The sequence below is a fragment of the Lactuca virosa genome, chromosome 1 (genome assembly GCF_052849685.1).
Source record: "Lactuca virosa cultivar CGN04683 chromosome 1, Lactuca_virosa_CGN04683_v6, whole genome shotgun sequence".
NCBI classification, from domain to species: Eukaryota; Viridiplantae; Streptophyta; class Magnoliopsida; order Asterales; family Asteraceae; genus Lactuca; species Lactuca virosa.
In genome coordinates, this window is record NC_136426.1 from 207,610,350 (window position 1) to 207,628,396 (window position 18,047).

An 18,047-nucleotide genomic window follows, 5' to 3' on the forward strand; every position below is an offset into this window, starting at 1 on the left:
ATGTTGGTTTCACCGTTCATCTCTTGTGTCTCACAAAAGAAAGTATTGTGTTCTAAAGCTTTTGAATCCAACGCTTTCCTCACTTTTGCCTCAATCTCAGGAACCCATACATAATGTCTCTACAGAAAATCCAAACTATTAATAACTATGCAACTTAAGTCTAATAATACAATCTAAACATCAACAATTATAACTTAGATTCTACAAAATAAATGTTTATAAGTATTTAATTATCAATACATACGCACCTCCAAAGTTTTCCATGTGAATTTATTATGCTTCAGAAGTAACCAGCATATATACAACTATGTAGTGATATAGAATCACCATAACATTGAGATTGAATTTTTTTTTTTTTTTTTAAATTGGTTACTTAGTTAATTAGATTGGTTTAACCTGTGTTTTCCAGGTTATGTTCGGTGCAAGAGAATATTGAACCAATCTATTCAATTAAGCTACAAAACGTTTATTTTGATCTGATTAACCCACCATTGACATTCCTAATATTTTCTAAAAAAAATTCATCTAAAGTTCACTCAAGTAATTCTCAAGCAAAACACCATTACATATTTACATACTATGAAAGGTATCGCAAAATGTATAGACAATTTCCAAACATCCATTAGTTATTATCAAACAATTAAAAGATCCATAGGGAATCAATAATAAGTTTCATGACATAAATAGTTATAGATCCTCGAAATTGGCAAGAACAATCTTTCCAAATATGAATTTATCTATCACCAGATCTAGCTTCATAGCATCAGATGATATTTTTTAGACTAACAAGTCACATCGTTTCTTAGCTTTTGATTACGAAGTCTTATACTAAATTAAACATTCGAAGTAAACACACTTTATACACAAGGATATAGATATCATCGCCAATTTTGAGTTGCATCTTCATTTTTAATATTACACCTAGAACACGATTTCAAGTTAACCAAATCCTACTTGTTATTACAACAACCACATGAAAAGATTGTTAAAGAATTGAACCAAACACACAAATGAGAATTAAAGTGGCCAAAAGTAGTCCAATTTGAATTACTTTATGCATGTAAGACAACTAAAAGTACAGCATGAACAAGGACTGTTCAGCAAAGCCTGATTTTCCCTTCTGCATGCAACTATGAGCATGTCAATGATAGCTCAATTATGTGACAAAAGTGATTAAAGTTACAAGTAGGTTTCATTGACCATTGACAAACATTGTAGATGTTATATCTACAAAGAAATCCCTTAATCAAAGTTGCAGCACAAACAAAACCTAATTCAGCTCATTTGTATGTAAATGGAGCATTACTAGGATCTCTACACTAGCAAAAACCTAATTTTGAGTCAAAGAATATAACACCCGAAAGTACTTCAACAGATAAGCAAGTTTTGCAAAAGAAGAACATCACCAGGAAGTTAGCATTATTACAATCGAATACTCAAGCTTTTTCATTATGAGATTAAAATTCATTGTTCAGGAACAAATAGATTCAAGTGTAGATAATCGTGTTTGTGAATGGGAAAATATAGAGCAATTAAAGAAGCACATGTTCGACTCTATAGTCTATACTTATCCTAATTGAAAAAAATAGAAAAAATGTAATTTTGATAATCGAATTGTCAATCACCTGTTAATTAACAAACAAAAGATTATGAAGTGATTTATGATCGATAAGATAAAATTTATCTAACAACGTGTGAAAGTGAAACTAACTTGTAAAAGTGTGCCTTCACAGTTACCTGTTTACAGAGCTGCAGTAGAGACCTGAAGCGTCGAGAATAGCGTCGAGAATAGCGGACGAACCAACGGAGACGTGACCGAGAACGATGAAACAAACTGTTGACCGGTAAATGGTGGGTCAACGAGGAGGTAAGGGAGAGGTGAGAGAGATGAAACAAACTGTTGGATCGAACGATATTTCTTTTTTTTATTATTATCCTTTTCCAATAAATGATATTTTATACGTATTTAAGGTTTTATTTTTTTTAATTATTCTTACAACCAATGACATGACCGATAATATTTTATTAATACAATTATTTAAAATAAATTGTCGGAATGGTCATTTTTTGATGTAAATAATCTATCACACTTTGTAACAAATACCAAAAAGTGACCAAAATTTTCATAATTTATCAATGCAAAACTTGTAAATCATAGAAATATTATTAGAAAAATAAACAAAACTGGTCGGAATGGTCTTTATTTTTTTTCGGATTTTGGTCTAAACCTTGTGAATTTTGTAAAAACATTTCTCTGTGGATTTTGTCCTGAACTACTAACTTGCCCTTATTTAACTTTTCTTTTTCTTTATAGATAACTAAATACAAAATAGATCATCTCTCTCTCTTACACACATACACATTATCTCTCTCTCTCTCTCTCTCTCTCTCTCTCTCTCTCTCTCTCTCTCTCTCTCTCTCTCTCTCTCTCTCCAAAGTATACTCTTGTCGGAAAACTAGAAACAGACGCCATAAAACAAGAACAACGTCGGACCACCTTCCTGCCAACCAAACTCGACACTATCACCATTAATCGAACCACCAAGAGGTTCGATCCAAACCCTCTTGGCCGGTTCCTCAATCGGCCACCATTGTCATCGCGCCATCTCATCTCATCGAAGTTCACTTACGGCCTACCATTACAAATGAGATCAACAACGGTCGACTCCCTCAACCCCAACATAAACCCTCAAAGAGAACCACCCAAAACCTCGTCGAAAAACATGTTTGGCAACTACCACTAAAATCTAGAAAGACGACTATTGTTAAGGTTTTAACAGGGATCTGAAATGAAGGTGACTTTGTTGGCTATGAGATGTTGGTGGTGGCGATTTTTGTCAGAGAAAAAAATGAAATTGGTAGTATCTTGGAGATACTTGTCTTATCCAATACCTTCCTAGCACCTATATAAACCCTCCTTAGGGTTAAATTTCAACCAGGCCTTCCTTCAAAGTGCCTTAAACAAAATTTTGGTCCCTCCCTCGCTCTCTATAGTTTTTCCTTGGTTGATAGGTTTGTTTTTGAGTCATTAGAGGTGCGACACTTATGGCGCTTGCTACCAAAGGTTTAAAGGAGGAATTCAAGATTGTTTACTACAACAATCTATTTCTCTTATTCTTATGATTCAATTAGTTCATAGGAAAAGTTTTATAACCTATGGTTCATAGTATGTTGCTGACTTGAAAGTGTTCACAAAAAACCCATTTTTTAACAAAAGTGTTCACAAAAACATTGTTTCCCAAAACATGATTTAAAATCAGAGTCTCCCAAGATCCAATATGTTGCAAACCAAGGATGTGTACATTCACGCCTTCGCCTTGGCACGAATCATCTGAATAACCTGAAACCATAAACAAAACTGTAAGCACAAAGCTTAGTGAGTTCCCCCAAAGTACCAACACAAAACAAATAACACATATCACAAACATCATACTATGGATCCAATCAACCATCGGGTTAGAATACCCCAGGCCCTCAACCATCGGGTTGGAATGCCAACATACTATGGTCCAGTCAACCATCGGGTTGGAATACCCCAGGCCCTCAACCATCGGATTGGAATGCCAACATACAATGGGTCCAATCATCCTCGGGATGGAATACCCTCGGGCCCATTCAACCATCGGGTAGGAATGCCCCGGCCTGTTGGCTTACGTATAGAGTAGTGAAGCCTCAGCCACCGACCAAACATGTGCACATATAACAGATAATCATATGACAGTCTACATCCAGACAAACAGATCTACAGATCACCAAGCATAGCAACATCCTATCTACCAGGAGACCGATCTAACAGATCATAACAACATAGCAACATCCTATCTACCAGGATACCGATCTAACAGATCATAACAGTACTCAATCATAAGATAAACCAGGATAACAATCCAAAGGGCCGACCTTGGTGCCTTAGACCCTTGAGTACAGTGAGGAAAACTCACATCAATCCGCTGATACGCAAATGACAGCTTGCACCGCTGAACCAGATAACCTTGCGCCAACTAACAACAAATAAATCCCAATTAATAATTATGCCATAATCCATTAACCGTGGTCTCAACTCTTAAGTCCCGACTCCTAAGGTAAAAGACTATTTTACCCTTTCCTTAATGGGCCCAACTCATACTTAGCTCAAGGCCCACTAATGGCCAACAAGACAACCCGAGGCCCAAACCAAACCTAAGGCCCACTCATAGTCCTGAGGACCAACCAGAGCCCAACCAAATAATTCATAGCCCAAAGAAACAACCCATCCCAAACGAAGCCCATTCCCAAAAGAGTCCAACTTCAAAAAGCCCAAAAACCCACTGACCAGACGAACGCATGGCGTTCGTCCATGCATTCGCCGCTGCTTAACATCGGGGCTCCCAGCCGGAACGCGCTGTGCTCCACAGAGGAATGCACGACATTCCCGATAACTTCCAACTTCTTAATCCAATGGCTTAATGCCTTAAGCCAAATGTTCAAAATCTTATAATAGCTCAATATAAGCAACTTAATCCATAAAGTCGAAGGCTTTAAGCATTTGCATGGCTTAATGAAGCCCAACACAAAAGATGAACCCCAAAGGTCAAAATCACCCCAAAATGTCTTAAAAACTTCTTAATACCTTAAGACTTCAATCCAAACTTCCATATCTGATTTCAAGGGACCTCTTAAGTCATAAACTTTCAAACTTTATGATTTAACATAACTCAATGGGGCCCAAATCAAAACCCTAAGTCCCAAACTTCATCAAATGACTACCAAATCATGCATGGAAGGTTTATACCCATCAAGATCCAAACTTTATGACTCCATAACCTCAATAAGGACCAAATGTGAAGCTCAAAGGTTCTGGAGTAACTTCTACTCAGAAGAACCACCTCAAAGAGACCAAAACCATAACAAAATACCACTTAGCTAGATCTATATGAATGATTTGTCAAGGTTGAGACTTTATACCTCTAGAAGATAGATCTAGAGGCATAAAGCCTGCATCCAAAAGCTGCAAGTCAAGCAATGACCCTTGAAGAAGTTCCTTCTTCCTTCTTAAGCACCAAAAACACACAAAATCACCATGAAGCTCAGAAAATGCTCAAATGGAGACTAGGGTTTCGTTCTTAGGGCTAGAGAGGATCGAGGTTGAAGGAAATGAGGGTTGGAGGTGAGTTATGGTGTTTAAATAGGGTCCAAGACCCTAAATTAGGGTTTTAATCTCACCTAACGAATGCAGTGCATTCCTTTGGGGAACGCAGGGCGTTCCCAAATGCACCCGCGCCCATAATACCCAAGTAAGCCATGCATACACATCTCGTACGCCTTGGATACCCGGTTCGACCCAAACCCTTCTAACTTCAAATGGTCATAACTTCTTCGTTATAACTCCGATTTTGACGTTATTTATATCCACGGAAAGGTAACGAGAAGCCCTACACTTATATCAACTTTATTTAGCCTGAAAACTAACAGAAATAAAATCCAATATTCATAAAAGGCCCGAACCAATGCCTTTACCGATATCCTTCGGCTCCAAAATACAAACTGAATACCCAAATCATCCAAATGACATCATCGACCTTCAAATGAGCCCAAACCTCAATTCTACAAGGGTTCTAAGCCTGCTAATATACCCTTGATCACCACCCCGCAATGGGAAACAATTCTAAACATGGCGTTACAAGTATGTGTACGTGCAGCGTACAAGTCATGTAGCCTGTACGCTTAGCGTATAGTTGAGTACGGCCCGCATACTCAATGAATTAACCTTTGTGTCTTGTGGGCCTCGGTTGGGCTACTTCAATGGACATTGTTGATTTGGGCCTTAGTGGGCCATCTAAAATCGAACCTTTGGGCTAGGGGAGCATTATTGGGCCTTGGTCTAAGGCCCATGTGAAGGGATTAGGCAAAATTTGAAATTGGGCCATATTTTGGGCCTTATTAGATTGTGTAACTCTTGGGCCTAATTGGATTGTGGTTATTGGCTTCTTTCTTGGACTAAGTTAGGATAGGGGTGAAATGGTCTTTTTACCCTAAGTAGGGATTTTTGGTTATGATGTAGATCCCAAATGCTAATTAATTTTTATGTGGAAATTGATAGCTCGAGGAGTGGTAGGACCAACATTCAGTGATCATTCATTTCATTCAGCTTTTTGAGGTGAGTTTCCTCACTGGGTTGGTGGGTCTAAGGCACCAAGGCCGACCTTTGATTGGTTATGTCAATATATGTGTTGTATGTGTGATACTTGTATGTGCTTGTATATGTATGTTTATTGGGTGGGGCCATATTGCGAGTGTGGGCGGGGCCAGTATTGCAAGTGTGGATGGGCCAGTATCTCATTGGGTGGGGCCCCTTATGCAAGTATGGGCGGAGCCAGTTATATGCTATGTTTGGTATGTAGTATCTTGGGGAAATCACTAAGCTTTGTGCTTATGGTTTTAGTTTATGTTTCAAGTACTTCCGGTTCCAAGGGGAAGAGCTCGGGATGACTGCATCGTACACACCACATGGATTCTGTTTATGGCACATACTCTGATTTTTATGATGTTTGACATACTTATTTTATTGGGTTATATGAACAATGTTTTTGAATACTATTTTTACTTAAATCAAAAATGAAAATTTTGGGTCATAATTTTTGGATGTTTCAAGTTGGTATCAGAGCCTTGGTTTGAGGGATTCGGGCACACTCGAGGAGTGTCTGAACTTAAAATGAGGATTCGGTCAAGTTTTCAAAAAGAAATATATTTTAAGAAAATGTTTTCTAAATAAGAAAGGGTGTGGTGCATGCAATCAGCCGAGCTCAAGTAAGTTTTCCCAAAATACTCACACATGTTTATGAAATGTTTTGAATTGTGAATTTGTTAATCGCATGCTAGATTAAGGATAAGGATCTAGGAGAAATGCATTTATATGTCTGCTGTATGAGCTTGTAGAATTGGATGCTAGTATTGACCAATCAGTAATAGGATGGCCTGATAGGGTTATGCTTCGTTCTGATTACTTGATGCTCGAATGCTGCTTACTTTGTGCTTTTAGGAGTTCTAACTAGCTTCTGCTAACTAGTAAACGAATATGCTAAGTTACATATCCTGGGAACTAAATAATTTTAGAGAGTTAGGTTTTAACTCTATTGCACAACTCTTGTTCGAGTCCAACCGTTGTAGTGTGAGACCTCTTATTCGAAGAATTATCTAGTTTGTGTCACACCCCGAACCAGACGGCGGAAACGGCCGAGGGCTTGGGTGACTTTATCATGGAATATCATCACAGTGAATATAAATGAAACATAACATCATCATCACCACACATAGCATAATACAACAATAATGGGTTTACATCATTGTAATTGTTTACAAAAGTTACATCCAAAAATAAAAGTGTATGATTGCTACAAAATGCAACAAAATCCATATGTTCTCGAAGTCCACCTGCTTAACGATTTCCTGATAATACAAGTTATTTTGAAAAAGACAACATATATAATGTTGGTGAGTTCATAAGCATGTTTGAATGAAAAGTTTTGTATCACTTCGTAACACCAGAAAATCCGATATTTTCTGTAAAAATGGATTGAAAGTTTTCTGTCAACTCTTGTATTAAAGCATGTGTGTTTCGTTTGAATATGTATAAAGTGAGTATTCCATAAAATCCTATATTTCCTGTTGTAAATAGGAGGTGTTGTATAATTGTATGTTTTCCCAGAAAATCCGATATTTTCTGTTTATAAAAGTGTCGTGGTCTTAAAACCCTAAGACCGAGTACCAATGTATGTATGTTTTTATATCATCAAAATTGTATATGTATTCCGTAAATTTATAAAGGAGTTAATCTCTATGTGAGTCGTTATAACCATACTTGATATTACTGATCCGCCTGTCATGACGTTTTTCAGGCGCCGACTTGTTTAAGGTAAGGTTTGTCACCCTAGACTGACCTAGTCTAACTGTAGCGAACAGCTCAGGTGTGGGGTGTAAACCTCGTATAAATCTATACACGAACTCTCGCTCTCCCTCCAGGAGACTCTGGTTATAATTACAGACTTAAGGTTGTACACTAGATAGGTACGAACAAATGAAATGTCTCACAAGAGCCTTAACTGAATTTACGCGTATATTGTATTATACTATGTAATGTAGTAAATAATGTTTCTGTGTATGTTTTAAGTTTACAAAGCCCAACGAGTAAGTATGTGAATGTATGAGGCCCAACAAGCATGTAATTGGACAACTATGGCCCAATAAACATGTGATGTATTTCCCAGGCCCAATGAACATGTAAAAGGACAACTAAGGCCCACTAAACATGTGATGTATTTCCCAGGCCCAATAAGCATGTAAATGGACCACAAAGGCCCAATAAACATGTAATGTATATTCCAGGCCCAATAAGCATGTAAATGGACCACAAAGGCCCAATAAACATGTAATGTATATTACAGGCCCAATAAGAATGTAAATGGACCACTAAGGCCCAATAAACATGTAATGTATATTCCAGACCCAATAAGCATGTAAATGTACCACTAAGGCCCAATAAACATGTAATGTATATTCCAGGCCCAATAAGCATGTAAATGACGTATTTAGTTCGTTTGTTATTATGTTGTTTGTTTTAGCTCAATTGTTTACCAAAATGACATAAAAGGCCCATTTTTTGTAAAAATGACATTTTTGGCCCAATAAGCCGAAAATTTACAATTTAGGCACATTTTTGGTAAGACTAACACTTTAGGTCCCTTAAGACCAAAAGTTTACATTTAAGGACTTATTTCAAATAAAATAACATTTTTAGCCCACTTTTGTTAGAAATAACATTTTCGGCCCAAATTTATGGAAATTAACTCATTTGGCCCAAGTTTAATAAAATTGACATTTTCAGCTCATTTAACCGAAAATTTACATTTTTGGCTCAAATTTGTTTAAAATGACAATTTATCCCACAAAAGTCAACAGTTTACAAATTTAGCCCATGAAACCGTGAAGGCCCAAACTTAAGCCCATTTTGTGAAAATTTACACTTTTGGCCCCTTTAAAACCGTGAATATCCCTAAGACCCATTTTTATATAAAAATGAGTCTTTTTGGTCCTTGAAAAACCGTGAGCATCATAAAGGCATCACATTTTTGCTTATTTGTCAAAAATGGCCCCTTATACGGTTTTAGTTAGTTTTCCACATCCTCAACATGTTTGTTTCTTTCAACTTCATAATAAGTTACATAATGTATTTTAGTTTGCAAACATCACCAAGTTTAGTGGATATTTCGAGTTTTATGGTGTTTCAACAAGTTTTCATATCATATTCACAACACATAACATGAAACACACAAATACATACATAAACACATAGATCTAACACAATAATTGTGCCAATTTTATCAATTACAATAATTGTGGCATATAATTTTCATCTACCGAATGACTAGCTTCTTGAAACAATCGTTTATAAGATTGCCTTCTTGAAACAACCGTTCTTAAAAAAAACTGAAATTTGAAAGAATAAGATACGATGGAAAGAGGATCACTTATGAGCCATTCCTAATGACCTTGAGTCGTTCACGGATTTCTGCCTTGAGTATTTTGACAACCACCACAATCAAAACCTCAGAATCTAATGTGATCAAAATGAAGAATCACAATCAGACACAAAATCATAAAACATCATCCTATACTAATCGAACAGAAAAATCACAAAACACCATACTACTCAGAAACAAAAATCACATTATTTCACAGATATAATGAGATATTACCGAGACATGAGAGAAAGAACAGAAAAAAGAAGCCTTAAAACAAAGTACATTGGTTTTACATGTATTTTTATGCTCCCACTGCATTTATTATGCTCCCACTCATTAAACTTTTGGGCGAGTTCAACATGTTGCTTATGACTAAAGATTAGAACCTATGAATGTGAACAGTTGCTGAACATACCAGTACATTTTGATGTTGCCATTTCAAAGTCCGTTTTGATTTTGACACTTTCAAAGATCCATCGCAAGGTTGATACTCTTTTTATTTTGTTACATCCTGAACCAATTAATAGAGTCGATGGTAACATATAAGGCTGTGTGTACCTTTTATTCATGTGATGAGAGAAAGATTTGGGTGTCAGAAGAATACCTCACATGTGTCACCATTTTGGGAGAGCTTCCATTTTGGGATAAAGCTCTAAACCCCTGTGGCTTCTCTGATGAAAACAGATAAAAAAGTAATACACTAATTATTACTTACATACATCCACTTGGATAAACTGTTGTTTACTCAACTTATGGAAGTTATGTAAATAGACAATATATTTCTCCATAAGAAAAATAAAAAAATTTAACTCTGATATTAGTAAATGACATCAACCTTTATAGCAGGCACCATCTACAAGTTCATGATAATATTGATCCACTTCATTGCCATGCTCCATAAATCTCCGGGTGTGTAGGGTGTATTCTCCTGTTTTAAACTGAAATCCGGTGAGATCTCCACCAATGATGTGATTCCATGACTTGTAATAACCCAATGCATCATCTTCTTCATCCTTGCTTCCATTCTCATTAACAAAACCCACCCCACACTCCTTTGTAACTTGATCAACATATAAATATGGTATGGGCACAGTAACAGTAACGTGGTCACCACATTCCATCTCATTCATCCCAAACATCCAATGGCTTAACAATGTAAAACACTTGTCACCAAGATAGACAATGTCAAGGTAATGTTGGTATATCCAGGTGAGGTTCTTTGTTATATTATTAATTATGATCACTGGCAAATCAAGGAGCTGATTCATAAATCCAGAGGTCAGCACACAGCAGAAATTTAATCCTCTAAACTTGTTAGGAGATGATGGGGTTGTAAATGATATTGACGACCCCATGCTTCTATTTGTAATCCAATTCGGCATCTCTTCGCCTCCATAAATTGTGCTAAATATTCCAAATTCATAATACATCTGCCAAATACAACCACCTTCATTAATTATATATACATATATATTCACAAAAAAACATAGTTAACTAGATAAAACCTGGATTTCAGACTCCTCCGTATCTCTAAACCAAATTTCAGTCCGCACACGCCTTTCGTTAAGGAAGTTTAGCTCTGTCCAGCCCAAACTACGCAGCACCTTTTCCTCAACATCTGCCATTGGTTGGAATTTCACCATGCCTTCAAATTCAAACGACGAAGGTGTAAACATCTTCGAGTCTATAAAGAACTCAAGTGGGGACATTTGTGGATCAAATACAATTTTTCGTAGCAAAGGCTTAGAACTAGAACCAAAAAGTATAGTTAAATTTGTTAGTGTATGTGGAGGATGTTCGACTGACATCAGCTTATAACAGTATGACATACTAAGCACGTTAAGCCTAGGAAGGCTACTCACACAATTGGGCATGGAAACAATAGGATTTTCATCTATATATAATTCCTCTAACATGGATAGGCAACTGAAGTCCATGGGAAAGGATTCGGTAAACAAATTATTATTTGTAAGTGACAACTTCACTAAAGTTCTCGGTAAAAGAATCGTAAAGAACTTCAAATCACTTGGTATAGCCTCGAGAATGGAAGGGGAAGACGTTTCTGTATTTATGACAATGTTGTTAGCCTTGAGATTTCTATTGAATCCGTATTCCTAATCTCGATTTGAGATTCACGAAGACTACACCCCTCTAGCGACAATGTTTTAACCTTCTTTAACATGCCTATGCTTCTTGGAAAATTTTGAAGCTTGTTGCAGTAGCTAAAATCAATAAGGACGAGTTCACGACTTTGTTGAATTGATTCACAAACCTCAAGTAAACCAATGCAACCTTTAAGTATTAACCTCTCAAGTGAAGGGAGATGGTCAAAGCCACCAAGACTACGAAGTTGTTCACATGAACTTAAATTAAGAATCTTCAACGATCCAAGCAACCTTTTGTCTTTTGAGCTTGATCCTTTCAATTGCTGAAATTCAGATAAATTAAAATAGTTGTGAATTACATCCACTCGACATAATAAACTAGTAAATGGAGATAAGATACCTTTAGCCTCTTATGAGATTGTTGTGGATAGCTATAAAAAATCCCAAATGACTCAATATTGCTATATGACATGTCAAAAGCAACCATATTCTCAATCGGTAAGTTTGAAGGTATAGACTTTAAAGGGAACCCATGCATGCACAACCATCTTAATTCTGTGGGAAAATTCTTGTAAGAGCCGGTTATGTGCACATAATTGAGTTGTAGCAGCATTAGACTATCCATCTTACTCAGTGCATCTGTTTTCAACTCAAGTGATCCATGTAACTTCCCTTTCTCAAGCATTTTCATGTCAAGGGTGAGGCCTAGAACATTTTCCATAACCTAAGAAGAAATGGGATTCAAAAATATTTTAAAATATTATAAAACATGTATATAAAAATACAATATGCATTAAACAAGTATACATGAACTCTTACTTTTTTTTTTGTTTCAACACTTTGAATGACTCCTCATGACACCATAATCGACTTCGTTCCCATGGTCTGTCAAGCGATTCTTCACGTACTAGGAATCTTCCCATCTCTTGAACCAACTGATGCATCATTAATTCGTTATTCCATCTGATAGTAAGAAGGCATCTGTCAATAAGATTTGTGATCCCGGATCTTGTGTCTATATCACATGCATTTAATATTGTTTCAGTAACATCTCTTTCCATTCCAACAAAAAAACAAACAATGTGCTTAAACAAGTCCTTATCATTTTTGAATGGCAAAGAGTCGAAGCTCATTCTCAAGACATTATTTATAGGGGAACCATTCTCTTTCTTTAGCCCTTCTATGTATCCCTCCCAATAAGTTACATCTCGATTATGTAGATTTTCGCCCAAAACTTTTAAAACCATTGAATGTCCCTGGCAATATTTCACAAGTTTTTCAGACGCCTCTTCATAACCTTTCTTGGGATCATTGCACATGAATGCATGAAAACAAAAAAGTCTTTGTGAATCGATCTCAGATAAGACTTTAAGCTCATACATTTCATGTTTAGGTTGAACGTGTGTTTTGAATAGTGCACAGCTCTTTGTCAACCATGCATCCTTTGTTGTTATTATGATTTTGGTTCCTGGATGAAAGCTTTTGCTTCCAAGTAATGCATCTAATTGGTCAAGACTACCAATATCATCAAGAACTAGAAACACCTTTTTACAAGATACTGCATTCTCTATCATCGAGGTGTTTATAGAATCATCATGAGCTTGAACTGAACTTCGCTTTGAAATGTCATCATAGAGTTGTTTTTTGTAAATCAAGCAACCCATCAATTTTTTCACATCTCCTATTTATATTTTCAATAAAGTTGCTTGTGTCGAACTCATGAAAATGTAACCCATAGACATATTTAGCTAAAGAAGTCTTTCCGATGCCACCCATACCAAAGATGGTGATTATATCTGTGGTATGTGAGGATGCATCTTTTAGCCATGATGTAATGAATTTAATGGAATTCTCCATCCCAATAAGCTGTGGCAGTGGAAACCTTGAGGATATGTGTAATCTAGCGAAGATGTCCGTAACAATTTCATCAATAAACTCCACATCTAGCCTGAAATTCGATTTTAGTAAGAACCACAAACAAATTCCAAAAACTAACATGCCATATTGGAGATCTAAGTTTTCCAAAGATCCAAATCAAATTTATATGATTAAGCTATTATTTAATTAAGTTTTGCACATCACAAATATTATTATCTTTTCACTTGATGTGCAAGTTCAAATTAGAATAGGACCAAAATGTCGGTGAATAATAATAGGTTAACCTTTACTACTTACAAGTTACACAAGTAAGAGCCTTGAAATGTCATAATAAAGAATGATATGATTTGAAGGTAAAATGATATACAAATAATATATGCATTAGGGTCGTTCAAAATTTGGTTTATACATAAAACAAATTATAAGCTCATTAAAATGGTTTATCTCAATGAATTTATTTATTTTAAAATGATAAATGCATAGAAAATGTGTTAAAGTTAGTAGGATGGTTTAACCTGCCTATAGGAAATTAATTTATGAGATCACATAGTTGCAAAAATTAGATTCAATTCAAGCATATCTATATCCAAACTTAAATGCATAAAAAATATGCCTATTTGATGATATGATATTGAAATGCAAAAGGAGAAGGAGAAGATGATATTGACTTTTCATGTGTTAATTAAACAAAATTAAAAGAGTATTATGGAAGTAGGGTAAGAAAGTCGTTACCTGCCATTTACGTCCTTTCCTTTTAAATTAGCAACTTCTGTAAGCGCTTTATTCCATCGATCCATCTTTTGAGCCAATTTACTTATTTTATTTCCATCTGTCTCCACCTCCATCATCTTTTTATGTTTAGCCATTGCATCTCCGAAGCTACCTTCTTGTTTCCTGACATGTGTGGGCTCAACATGATAAAAGACAGGAATAACAATATGATTGGATGTCATATGTTGCTCAACGATCAGCACCAATTCGTCAAGACACCACGTGGAGTCAGCATAATTCTTTGACAGCACAATAACAAAAGCCCTAGATGATTTAATGGCACTCTCCAATTCTGGTTTCAGATCTTCCCCTGTTTCAATCTCTTCATCATCCAAGAAGGTATTGATATTGGCATGCGTGAGGGCATTATAAAGGTGATTAGTGAAGCTATTACGAGTGTCAACACCTCTAAAACTTAAAAATACGTCGTATCTATGACCATGAGTTGAAGAAGAAGATGAAGCTCCTTCAGAAATTTCATGGAGAACGACCATTATGAGTTATGGATTAATGACCCTTCACCCTTCCCAATAACCTCTGAAGCTTTTTTACCAACGCTTTGCTCACTTCTGCCTCAATCTCAGGATCCCATACATAATGTCTGTACAGAAAATCAAAATTATTACTTTATTTTCTACAAAATAAAACTTTTAAGTGTTTGAATAACAAACCATATGCACCCCCAAACTTTTTATCTGAATTTAATATGCTTTGAAAACAACAAACAAACAGAAAGAACCAATATATGTGCAGCTATGTATTGATATAGAATCGTCATAACATTAAGATGGGAATTGTTTAATGTTTGGTTACTCAGTTAATTAGATTGGTTAACCTATTTTTCTACCCACAGAACAGGACTTCAAGTTAGCCAAATCCTACTTGTAACTATCATAGACATCCCTACTATTTTTTAAACAAATAATAAACACCATCAATTAAAAGACCCAAAAGCAAGAAAAAGTCCCTGGAATGAACAAGAACAATCTTTTGAAATGTGAAATTTTGTATCATTAAATCTAGTATAGAATATTGATGGGTTGCTCCACATGATAAGTTTTTGAATGTAACAAGTCTCACCATCTCTAAGCTTTTAATTACAAGGTCTATACTAGATAAAACTTTAGAGATAAATTCACATCATACAGAAGAATATATACATCATCGTCAATTTTGAGTTGCATCTTTTTTATTTTAAAAAACCATGTGAAAGCATTGCTTTGTGCTCCTCCTGGAACAAAATTTTATGTCAACCAAACCGTACTTGTAATTACAGCATCTGAAAATGGCCAAAAGTAAAAGCATCTGAAAGTTGAAAATACACCTGTTTCATATAACACAACTAAAAGCACAACAATTACAATCGCATATTAAAGTTTATTCATTGTCTTTGTGAGTTGGAATATATAGAGAGAGGAATTAAGAAGTCAATGTTGAACTCTGTACTATCCCAACTGAAATAATCGAAATTTCAATCCCTAATTAAAATTAAAACAAATAATTATGATGTAATTTTTGATTAATAAGATATAATTGTCTAACAACATGTGAAACTAACTTCAAAGAATGTTCATTCACAGTTACCTGCATACAGCCTACAGAGCTACAGCGACACCTGAAGCAGAGAAAATAGCGGACGATCCAACAGCAACGCGATTGAGAAGGACGTCGAGTGAAAAATCCAGAGCGAACGGCGCCAAGTCGGCTGGTATACGGCGAGTCAACGAGGAAAGAAAGGAACCAGCGACAGAGGTGAGACACTGAGACAATGTTGGGTTTTTCTTTTTACCTTTCACGATATTTCCTCTTTTAGTGATATTAGATTTTCTTGAGTAAATTACAGGAATGGTCCTTGTCGTTGTCAAAATATTACGGTTTTAGTCTAAAATTTCTTTTTGTCATAGCTTTGCCTTAAATATATGCATTGGTGGGGGTTTGATTAGAACCATCTTCTTGGCGTCGTTTGGATGAGCTAGAACCCAAACCAAGGTTCATTTCATGAAGTCGCACCCCAAGAGTACGATCCACGCAATAAACACAACCTTCTTCTTTGATTGATCGTTACCAAAATCTGAAACTTGCGAGACTTTTAGGGCGAGAATAGAGAGGATCAGAAATAGGGGTTTTGGAGAGAACAAAAAAAATGAGAGAAGAGAGTCGAATCTCTTATGATCGGTTCCTCTTTATTCTTAGGGTTTATCCTTTATTTTTGGTAATTATCATTTCCCTGGTTGATAAGTTATCATTATCCTAAAATAAAAGATAACGACTAACAATGGATGTTTACATTTAACTATTGAGTTTAATTAGTTTCAAACTAACTCATCACAACTTTGGTTCGCCGACCGTCCACTATAGGTTCCTAGATTTGCGAGGATATGGATAGGGCGAGCAAAAATCAAACTGATCTAAAAGAAACCGAAAAACCCGCAACAAACAGATGCCGATACAAAAATTGACTCTGCGGTTTTTAATTTAGTGAAGACCAATCAAAGTCGGCTAGATGCAATTTTACCTTAGCAACCGACTCTAAAAACACTAACCACACCACTATAATTATATTTATTAAAATATTAAATGATTATACTATATTATCTATTACTTCTAATATTATTAGTTCACTGATATTCATTTGACTTTGACTAAGCTTTGAATTTGTTATCATAGATGTTTAAGATTCTTTTATGTTATTATGAATGTTTATGACTATGATTTTTTTTGGTGAATCAAATTCATAAGAGTCCAAGATTATGGCTATGATTGTGTTTATGAACCAAAACTATTATGTCACCAAATTTCGATTGTGGGCTGAAAAGGAACAAAAAAAAAAAAACTAAAATGGTTTCATATTTCATGGGCTATGGTGTATTGGGTAAAAGGCTAAAGGCTAAAATTTTAATTAGAAATTGTTTCATTTCTCGTCTCTTGTGGTCCTAAAATCGCATCATGTTCACTGTTATATATGTGTAAAGGGTTCGCCATAAGAGATGTGCTAATTGGCCCTATTCATAATAATTTCACAACCCAAACTCCTAGTTATATATGTTTGAAACCACCATGATTCGAATTTGGGTTACTTATAAGGAGATGATTTCAAAATCTTATCTTATTCACAATTTCCTAAAAGGAATAGTAAATTATCAGGTCAAACATCATTCAGAGCATGACATATGATATAATCGTGAAACCATAAATAACCCCATAAAACTCAATATGCCAGGATTTTCGCTTATGAGGGCACGAGGCGGTGATATGTGTAAAGAAACTACGAAGAAACAAAAAGGTCATGACCTACAAACCTTAATTATATCCTAACATCCAAACCACATCACATGGACTATGACATTTTATTTTTATCTTCTTTTTTCTACAATCAATCAAAATGTTATTTGATGGCAAGTAAACAGGCAAAACAATGTCATACTTTAAACACTTCAATATTAATTTATACCAAAATTAACAAGTTGCTGACATTTATATATCTTGATGTTTATCTAGTATTCTATATATAATCAAATTGCATTAGAACCATACCAAAAATACCATGTGTAGTTCTTCTAAATCTTAAAAATTATTTTTTCCTTTTTTCTTAGAAGTAAGAAAATAAACATGACTTGTTTCACACAACTAATTTTCCTATAACTCATTGAGAAAATTAATGTTATCCAATGGAGCAAAGTAACCAAAAAGGGAGACATGACTAATCAACGTCTCATTAATGATTTGTTAACTAAACCCCAAAACCAAGGACTATCCAAGTATTTACATAATTTGTCGTATATTTAGAAAATAAAAC

The 18,047-nt window shown here is 35.4% G+C and overlaps 2 protein-coding genes across 5 annotated transcripts; both read right to left on the bottom strand.

Moving 5' to 3' along the window:
* Nucleotides 1–9,291: 9,291 nt before the first annotated feature.
* On the bottom strand, nt 9,292–16,107 carry LOC145164132 (uncharacterized). 4 transcript variants are annotated; one of them, XM_079082868.1, is made up of 10 exons: nt 15,836–16,105; nt 14,213–14,852; nt 12,422–13,550; nt 12,003–12,326; nt 11,804–11,925; nt 11,003–11,142; nt 10,333–10,927; nt 10,102–10,168; nt 9,913–10,008; nt 9,292–9,589 (listed from the first exon to the last, which is right to left on the bottom strand). In XM_079082868.1, the coding sequence occupies exons 6-9, from the start codon at nt 11,138–11,140 to the stop codon at nt 10,002–10,004; spliced, it is 807 nt and encodes a 268-aa protein (XP_078938994.1). In that variant the 5' UTR covers nt 11,141–11,142; nt 11,804–11,925; nt 12,003–12,326; nt 12,422–13,550; nt 14,213–14,852; nt 15,836–16,105; the 3' UTR covers nt 9,292–9,589; nt 9,913–10,001. The 4 variants fall into 4 exon arrangements, with proteins under 4 accessions (XP_078938994.1, XP_078938992.1, XP_078938984.1 ...); XM_079082866.1 differs by having other exon boundaries at nt 11,770–11,925; nt 15,836–16,104; XM_079082858.1 differs by having other exon boundaries at nt 11,003–11,925; nt 15,836–16,107.
* LOC145126831 (disease resistance protein RPV1-like) lies at nt 11,566–14,745 on the bottom strand. Its single transcript, XM_079062118.1, has 5 exons — nt 14,213–14,745; nt 13,381–13,550; nt 12,511–13,283; nt 12,003–12,326; nt 11,566–11,925 (listed from the first exon to the last, which is right to left on the bottom strand). Exons 1-5 carry the CDS (start codon nt 14,743–14,745, stop codon nt 11,566–11,568), a joined length of 2,160 nt encoding a protein of 719 aa, XP_078918244.1.
* Nucleotides 16,108–18,047: the final 1,940 nt, after the last annotated feature.

What these genes read in the sequence shown, in the direction of transcription:
- LOC145164132 (XM_079082858.1), bottom strand. Translation starts at nt 11,434, where the DNA reads ATGGACTTCAGTTGCCTATCCATGTTAGAGGAATTATATATAGATGAA. An exon ending in CGGAGGAGTCTGAAATCCAG is followed by an intron (nt 10,928 to 11,002) that starts GTTTTATCTAGT and finishes TGTATTTGGCAG; the next exon opens with ATGTATTATGAATTTGGAAT. An exon ending in AGATGGTGCCTGCTATAAAG is followed by an intron (nt 10,169 to 10,332) that starts GTTGATGTCATT and finishes TGTTTTCATCAG; the next exon opens with AGAAGCCACAGGGGTTTAGA.
- LOC145126831 (XM_079062118.1), bottom strand. Translation starts at nt 14,745, where the DNA reads ATGGTCGTTCTCCATGAAATTTCTGAAGGAGCTTCATCTTCTTCTTCA. An exon ending in AGATATAATCACCATCTTTG is followed by an intron (nt 13,284 to 13,380) that starts GTATGGGTGGCA and finishes AAATATAAATAG; the next exon opens with GAGATGTGAAAAAATTGATG. An exon ending in AAGAGATGGGAAGATTCCTA is followed by an intron (nt 12,327 to 12,510) that starts GTACGTGAAGAA and finishes ATTTCTTCTTAG; the next exon opens with GTTATGGAAAATGTTCTAGG.